At 43.3% G+C, this 8,371-nt stretch overlaps 1 protein-coding gene across 1 annotated transcript; it reads left to right on the top strand.

Annotated features, from left to right (window-relative positions):
• Positions 1 to 291: 291 nt before the first annotated feature.
• DMAC2L (distal membrane arm assembly component 2 like) lies at positions 292 to 5,577 on the top strand. Its single transcript, XM_050954746.1, has 4 exons — positions 292 to 1,395; positions 2,586 to 2,794; positions 3,944 to 4,115; positions 5,447 to 5,577. Exons 1-4 carry the CDS (start codon positions 1,289 to 1,291, stop codon positions 5,559 to 5,561), a joined length of 603 nt encoding a protein of 200 aa, XP_050810703.1. The 5' UTR covers positions 292 to 1,288; the 3' UTR covers positions 5,562 to 5,577.
• Positions 5,578 to 8,371: the final 2,794 nt, after the last annotated feature.

The raw sequence follows: 8,371 nt of genomic DNA, 5'->3' as shown, positions 1-8,371 counted from the left end.
CCCACAGCCTCGGGAGGAGGAGGAGTCGGGCTGGCCGCGGCCGCCGCTCCCCGGGTGTCAGAGCGGGCCGGGGGCGGGCCCGAGGGGCTGCGGCCGCCGCTCCCCGGTAGCCATGGGGGGTGGGTCGCACGGAGGCGTCTCCTCCTGCCCCCGGGCCGGGCCGGGCCTGCGCCGCCTCACGGGGGCGGGAAGCGCGTGCGCTGCCGGGGGAGCTCAGCGCAGCCCCTAGCCTGGCCGGGCCCGCGTCATGGCCATGGCTCCGCCGGGCGGACCCTAGCCAGGGCCCCGCCGGGCTGGGGGGCCAGCCTGTCCGCTGGCAGAGGCCTTACACCAAGCTGTGAAGATGGCAGGGGCTCTGGGGCTGTTACGGGGGCGGGTGGCCGGGGCTCTGTGGCCAGACTAGGCGAGTAGGCTGGTCCCGTCTGACCTTTAAGTCTCTAGGCCCAGGGGTGGCCAAGCTGAGAAGGAGCCAGAATTTACCAATGTGCAGTGCCGAAGAGCCACAGTAATACATCAGCAGCTCTCCCCATGCCCAGCGTCTCCCACCCCGGGGCAGCCCCAGGAGTCAGTGCTGCCCCCTCCCTACATCTCCCGACCAGCTGTTCCCTGGTGTGCAGGAGGCTCTGGGGAGGAGTGAGGGCATGGCAGGCTCAGCGGAGGGGGTGGGAAGGGATTGAGTGGGGGCAGAGCTGGGGAGTGAGCAGTGAGCGTCCCTCAGCACTCTGGAAAGTTGGTGCCTGTAGCTCCAGCCCCAGAGTCAGTGCCTGTACTAGGAGCTGCATATTTACTTCTGGCTCCGGAGCCCCAGGCTGGCCACCCCTGCTCTATCCCCTGGGATCCCCGAAGGATATGATTCGGCTCCAGCTCCCATTTAGGAGACTTCTCCAACCTGCACCAGTCCGTCCTAGTGGTGTGGCCTGACTAAAATCAGATCAACAGCAGGCAGTGTCACTGTGAATATAAATGACTTAGCATTTATTTACGTTTGAATGCCAGTGCCATCTGTTTAAAATTTGAAAACAAAACTGATCTTTGATCCAAGTTGTAGATTTAACTATGGCATTTCTTTCTTAGTGCCTCAGCATTTTTCAGGCTGCCAGTCAATGGGATGCATCTGATGACATATATTCGTATCTGTGATGGCTAAAAGTTAAAAATATCCTTCAGTTAAGTGACATAGTGTTATTTAAACAAAACAAAATACCTGTAATATATGTTTTCTTTGTATGTGACTAGTGGCAAGAGGATAGAGGCACCAAACTGACATTTCACTAAATCTCTCAGTTCTATGATGCTGTTGGGAAAGTTCATACAACCAGTGCTCAGCTTAAAGAAACTATCACCCCCAGGTGCACGCAGGCACTTCTGGGGATGGCTGAATGCAGTTTTTAACAAGTAAGAAAAACAGATGTATTTAATAGTTCACGTGCTAGTTAAAAGCTCTGATGCACATCACTATGTAGCGTGGTTATTCAGTTAATGCATAAGCAACAGTAGCCAGTTACAAGTCACAGAAGAACAAGAGAGCTTTTTCTATTAAAAGTGTTTTTTCCTTTCAAACAGTATTCTGTTGTTAGACAGTGATTGTTTCTTACGTTTTCCAGTAACCAAATCACTGCTTTACAAAGGAAAGTGTGTCCTTTAATCAGTATGCAGTGGGGTAATTTTATTTACCTTGGTTGAGATTAGTTAGAATTTAAATTTTAGCTTCCTAAATCCCCATCTTCCTTTAGCCTTGATTCCATTAGCATTTAAATTCTGGCTGTAGCGTTCTAAATTTCTTTTATGTATTCAGAAGACAGTCTAAGGAATTATCCTTCCTAATATAATTTAGTTGCACTAACAGGTTTTTTGTTTTTAAAAAAGTTAAAATGTAATTATTTCTCTACCAATAACAAATGTCAGGCAGTCATAGTTTGCATTCAGTCTTCTTCAGCATTCTCCACCATGTCCTAAGAAGCACCCTCATAGAATAATGATCCCAGGATTTTAACTAATTCCTGGGTTGTGTCCCTTTGTAGTACTATTAAACCATGACGAAAGAGATGTCAGAGATGACATATATGTAGCAATCTATGATGGAATCAAAACTGATTCGGGAGGCAAAATCCCAAATACTGTTGTAAAGCTTCATCCTGGGCAGATGCTGGATATCTGCTCCATACAGACTTCTCTGCCTGTTTCATGCTTTTGCAGTACTTGTGTAGCATTTTCATGCCTATCAAGTAGTTTTGAATTAATAAGGTAGGGCAATGTGAGTTTAATGAGTGCATGGGTTTGGCAGAGGTAGAATGCTGAGCACAGACAGAAGGAGAGGATTAGTTAGAAATACAAGTGACAAATCAGCTAGCAATATTTTTCTTTATTACATTACCAAAATTTAATTTTAATTTAAAATATAAATTAACATAGGTTACCAGATTATTTTTTTAAAATAGTGCAGACTTGGTGTAAAGCACTGCCCTGGGACTCAATCCTATCTTTCTCTTTTCCTGTCATTATACACTTAAAAATATTTATTGTGCAAATGTGATAAAGCTGTATGTTGGTCTAGGAAGATCTAAATGTTTGTTCTATGTTGACAGGGTAGACTATGAACGTATACAGGCTGTTGGCCCTGATAGAGCAGCTTCTGAATGGCTTCTGCGGTGTGGGGCGCTGGTTCGCTTCCAAGGCTATGATAAATGGCAGCATGACTACAATGGTCTCCCAACAGGGCCTTTAGGAAAATACAAGATACAAGCAATCGATGCCACAGAGTCCTGCATCATGTACCGAGGATTTGATTATTTGGGTAACCAAGACGCAGCTTTGCAAATTATATATTGTCCTTAAAATTCATCCATTTGCATCAAAGACTGAGCAGTTGTGTCTTTCTTTGTTTCTTTGTGACTCATAGAGAAGGCTTGATTTTTAAAAGAAAAACCTTTGGTTTAATTGAGAAATATCAGATTTGTACCTCTGTTTTTGCTGGAGGTCTCCTTTTAGGATACAGATGGATTAGGAGTTTTGTCAGCCATTACTTGAAGAGGGAAGAGCATTAAACAATTGGAACAAAGATTTATTAGTTAAATAAGTTCATAGTTCAATATGGGTTAATGCAAACAGGGTTTTACATGTTCTGAATAAAAAAAGACTTACTCTAAATCATGTGCCAATTTTTGGTATTTGTGAAGCCATAGTCTTTTCCAAGAAAAGCCCGATAAGCAAGATCTGAATTTCTAATTTAAAAGAAATGGAATTTTTAAGAAGCTGTTGCCTTTCAGCTGTCCTTTGCACCAGTGGTTCTAAAACTAGGGCTGCCACTTGTTCAGGGAAAGCCCCTGGTGGGTTGGGCCGGTTTGTTTACCTGCCGCATCTGCAGGTTCGGCCGATAGCGGCTCCCACTGGCCGTGGTTCACCGCTCCAGGCCAGTGGGGGCTGCGGGAAGCGGCGTAGGCTGAGGGATGTGCTGGCCGCCCTTCCTGCAGCCCCCATTGGCCTGGAGTGGTGAACCACGGCCAGTGGGAGCCGCGATTGGCTGAACCTGTGGATGTGGCAGGTAAACACGCTGGCCAGGCCTGCCAGGGGCTTTCCCTGAACAAGCGGTGGCTCTGGTTAGAGAACCACTGCTTTACACAACAAAGAACAAAAATGGGGAACACGTCTTAAATTTCTTGCATTGTTAGTGCAGCACTTATCAGTCATGCTGGGCCTGCTGATTTTCTGTCATTTGCCTACTTCCGCATAAAAGCCCTTAGAACCTTAGTCATGCTTTTGCGATTGTGAAGCCAACAATGGGATTGCTGCAGAGTACAGTACCATAATTCATGATGCATTATGGCTCTTCCATATGCAGGCATCTATTGCCACCAGTTTATGGAAGCATGAGATAAGAACTGCAAACCCGTTGGCAGCACCTCATACAGTTTGCTCCTTGTATTATGATTTTTCTCTTTTCCAGATGGTCTCAAACACGTTGAAGAAATTAAGCTGAGCAACTGTATTTATATCCAGGATGAATGTCTGCAGAGGATCAGTGAGACTGAGAGTTTACGGAAAAGCCTCCTGCGACTGATGATAATTTCCTGTGGGAATGTCACAGATAAAGGCATCATAGCACTCCACAAACTAACGTGAGCCATTGAGGGAATGTCTTGTAGAACATGACTTTTCTACCTGTTGCCATAGTTGCACGTTTAGAATAGTATTGGGTCACTGAAATTCATTTTTTGTTTACATTAGATTTCAATAGTCTTTGACATACAATGAAAGCAAAAATGGTGTGGGCTGTTCTAAGAAATCAGTTTTAGCAGCCTGAATTAACACACAAAAATCTAACAAACCCATTAATCTAACAACAATTCAGTAAGTAGAACTGTAGGCTACAGGGCTGAAATTAGGAAGTCTAAGAGTATGTGAATTCACAGCTGAATCATGTCCTCGTAGTTAATCTTTTTTCAAGTCCCCATTTGTAGGTGAGATTCAGAAATGTTGGTTACTCAACAGATTACAGCAGATCAAGTTGTCCCTGTGCTGAAGTATTGTCTCTGCAAGTGCAGTGGATTAGTACATGTACCTGCCACCTTTGGACTACTATGTTAGGATATGTCTATGCTACGCTGCAAATTGCAACATAGATGCTTGGGCTGTAGCTCGGACTGCGAGACCCTGTGAGTGGGGAGGGTCCCAGAGCCAGGGCTCCGGCACCAGTGTCTACACTGTAATTCTATAGCCCTGCAGCCAGAGCTCCATGAGCCTGAGTCAGCTGACCCGAGTCAGCCATGGGTCTTTAACTGCAGTGTAGACATACCTGGGAGTCTTGCTTAGGGACTAGCAACCCACTTTCACCATGCTTTCTGCCAGTGAGCACCCCATCCCTTTCTCCTGGCATTTACAGTACACCGCACCGCCAATTATCTTTGTTTACTTTAACCACCTTCCTTTAGCTGTGTCTGATGTAGCTCCTAAGGTCTTTGGGATAGAGGCCTTGTTTGCTTTTTAATCCCTGCCACTGAAGCCCCTATTCAACAGAGCACTTCAAGCAGCACTATACTCAGGAGTATAAGCATTGACAAACTCCTTGCTAATGGTGAAGAGGAACTAGTTTGGCTTTCATGGCCTTAGTAACTTACTAGGAGGACTTCTGATTAGTAATAAAAAGTAATGTAAAAAGAGCAGGATGGTATGTGGGGAAGGGATCGTGTCTTCATTTTTGTCAGCAAAGCACCTTGCACGCTTTAAGAAATTAATCAATGGAAGCTTGTAGCTTACTAAGCACCTCTGAAAACTTTAGGCAACCAATTTTGAAAATATTGGCTGCCTATTAAAAATTCTTTGAAACATCTACAGCCCCCAGAGTCTCTTCATATGTATAATTAATTTAAGGGTGAAAGTATCTGTGCTTTTGAAATTAATCACACTGTCTTGTAAAGTAGCCACTGATTGCATTTTTATATATTTATAGGAACCTTGAATATTTATTTCTGAGTGATCTTCCTGGGATAAGAGAGAAAGAAACTACTGTTCAGATCCTTAAGAAATCAATGCCATCACTGGAGCTGGAATTAGATTTAGAATAAAGGCATCTTTATGTCATTCTGAGGTGTCTTATTTCAAAATCTGCATTATCCTTAAACTATATGGGTTATACAGTTGTCACTACTTACATTTCCTCATGGAAGAAGATATCTCATCCATAGCTTTGAAAGTATTTAAAAAAAATCAATCTCAATGAAATGTCGTTGAACTTAATTTGTGCTTTCACCTAACTACAGTGAATGCAATTCTGTAAACACTTGTAAGTTTTGGAGTGGTTGTAAGAAGATAAATAATTCTGTCTACTAGCAGGAGAAATAAGTAAAATCCAAATATGCTCCCTTGCTCCAATGTATAGAATTAAAATGGCTGTTTTTAAATGTGCTCTGTCTACCAACTGTGTATGGAAAAGAGATTGAGTATTGCTGAAGAACTAGACTGTGTACAACTGTACTGAATATTTGTCAAGTTTCACTTGCTGCCTAAATGAGAGCCGTGCACAGTCCATTTGAGAATGTTACCAAATGCGTATGATGAAGTTTTAGTAAACACTCTTGAAAACCAATTTAAATCAAATCCAAATGGAAAGAAATTAGGGGTAGTTTTTTCAAAGACAGGCTCTATAACTTTTCCAAAGGACTGCAGCTGGTAGGCCGAGCATTTTTCTCCTGTGAAGAAGCTGGTTTTCTGGTGGATGCCGTGCACAAACTGTTGCTTTAAACCACTTTGGCTGAATTAGGCCTGGTACCTACCCCAAAACAGGTTTGGATGCACTTCATAAAATAACTTAATTAGTAACAAATATTTTATACTTCTGCCAAGTTGAGAGAGGTGGTCCATCTTCAACAGGGTTATAGTGTTTTTATGAACCCCTTCCAGGCTTCTGTGGTAGGGTAAAAAAGGGCTTGCAGGGAATTGCCAGGACAAGGAAGCAAGGTTCTTGCTAACTCTGCCATTGTGTGTTCAGAGTTCCCAGAAGGGGAGAGTGAAAACCTCTATTCAGTCTCCTTCATGACAGCCCTGAATGTTTCTTTTTCTCTCTCCCACTCTGGGAATCTATTCTGGATTGTACCTGTTGCTCTTTCTTGCTCCTTTAAATCGTTTCTCCCCCAAATGTAATGCAGAGCAGAATGGAGAACATCCCTTAGTTGTCCCATTTGAACAACCTGTCCATTCTGACAGGTTTCAGAGTAGCAGCCGTGTTAGTCTGTATCTGCAAAAAGAACAGGAGTACTTGTGGCACCTTAGAGACTAACAAATTTATTTGAGCATAAGCTTTCATGGGCTACAGCCCACTTCTTCTCACACATCTTATCAAACTGTCTGTACTGGGCTATCTTGATTATCACTTCAAAAGTTTTTTCTCCTACTTAATTGGCCTCTCAGAGTTGGTAAGACAACTCCCACCTTTTCATGCTCTCTGTATGTGTATATATATATCTCCTCACTATATGTTCCATTCTAAGCGTCTGAAGAAGTGGGCTGTAGCCCACGATAGCTTATGCTCAAATAAATGTGTTTGTTAGTCTCTAAGGTGCCACAAGTACGCCTGTTCTTTTTGTCCATTCTGAAAGACTCACTGACCTGTATCTTAGAGGGTATATGCTCAGCAATTTGGGGACAGTAAAGCTGAGCTGGTATTTTTTGTAGGCTAAATATGAAATGAAAGAATTAAAGTTAGCTTAAAGAACAGCCCTGACTAGTAAGTAGAAGGAATGCCTTGGAAATAATGAATTATAAGGCTAGAAGGAATGAAGTAGGGAGGATGTCTGGTTCAATGAATAACTAAAATATAAGGAAAGATTTCTAAAAAGGCCTCTGACCAACAGGGATGACTGGGGATGGTTTTAAATGAGACAGAGTGTCTCTTAAAATGAGCCAGCATGACCCTTCCCACCGCTCATATGAATGTCATCTCAAAAATTAGGGCCTGTGTGAACCCAGATGCAAAAGAAATACTGTTGGTCAGCAAGGAGAAGGGGCAGAGAGAGGGAGGAAAGGCCTTGGGGAGAAATATAGTCTGATCTGCGTTAGGGCTGGAATTAAGGATGAATTCTCTCAAACTGGTTTTTGGCTAGTCACTACTTGGCCCTGACATCACTTGTTTGTTAAAGAGCATAAAAAGTAAACTCTGAAAAGGTTCATTGGCTGACCAGGCTGGGTCTAAGCACCCTGGGTTTTAGCCCATTTGTAAGTATCCCGATCAAATGCTAAGTGTTGTGTTACTGTCTGGATATAGTACATTGCTTACTATTTAGGCTTCAGGCATGTTTAGAGCAATTGTATAAATACCATTTGGCCTTTGGATTTAATAAAGGAATGAATGGTTAAATTAGTGGTCTGGCATAAATAATAATAATTCTAACACTGAGGTCTCTATTAGTGAACTCTGCTACTCAACTGGAAGGCTCTTCGGGTAGAAATATGGCCACAGAGGAGCGCTGAGTGGGAAGGGGAATCTTTGAGGAAAAAATATAATCAGTGTAATTTTTTTAAACATGTTATCATGTATCCCCCCTACAGCTGCTCCTCTCCCACCATCCACCGCTGGCAGGAGATCATTTTAGTCTCTGCACTTCAGCCTTTTCCTTACTGGTGAGTGGGCTTTTCTACTGGAACTGGCCTTGGGGTTTCATTAAGTGATGTATAGTGATTAGGGAAAATTAGAGAGACTGTGTTATGGAAAGCAACAGCCTAACACCTTTACAGGAAGATACAAGTGGAGGTGTCCCACTAATCTACTGTGACGTGACACGTACCAGCAATTCCACCTACTTACAAGAGCACTGGTGAGGGAGACTTAGGACTCATCTAGCATCAGCTAGTTGGTTTCAGCAGTGGATCTAGTTTCTGA

Source organism: Gopherus flavomarginatus, chromosome 5, assembly GCF_025201925.1.
Source record: "Gopherus flavomarginatus isolate rGopFla2 chromosome 5, rGopFla2.mat.asm, whole genome shotgun sequence".
Taxonomy (NCBI): Eukaryota; Metazoa; Chordata; order Testudines; family Testudinidae; genus Gopherus; species Gopherus flavomarginatus.
The sequence above is the reverse complement of the archived record's forward strand: the minus strand, read 5'-3'. Positions and strand labels throughout refer to the sequence as shown.

Bases quoted from the DNA above. Each gene is read 5' to 3' on its own strand.
- DMAC2L (XM_050954746.1), top strand. From the start codon at position 1,289: ATGATGCTGTTGGGAAAGTTCATACAACCAGTGCTCAGCTTAAAGAAA. The intron at 1,396-2,585 runs GTAAGAAAAACA...CTATGTTGACAG, and splicing joins CTGAATGCAGTTTTTAACAA to GGTAGACTATGAACGTATAC. The intron at 4,116-5,446 runs GTGAGCCATTGA...ATATATTTATAG, and splicing joins ATAGCACTCCACAAACTAAC to GAACCTTGAATATTTATTTC.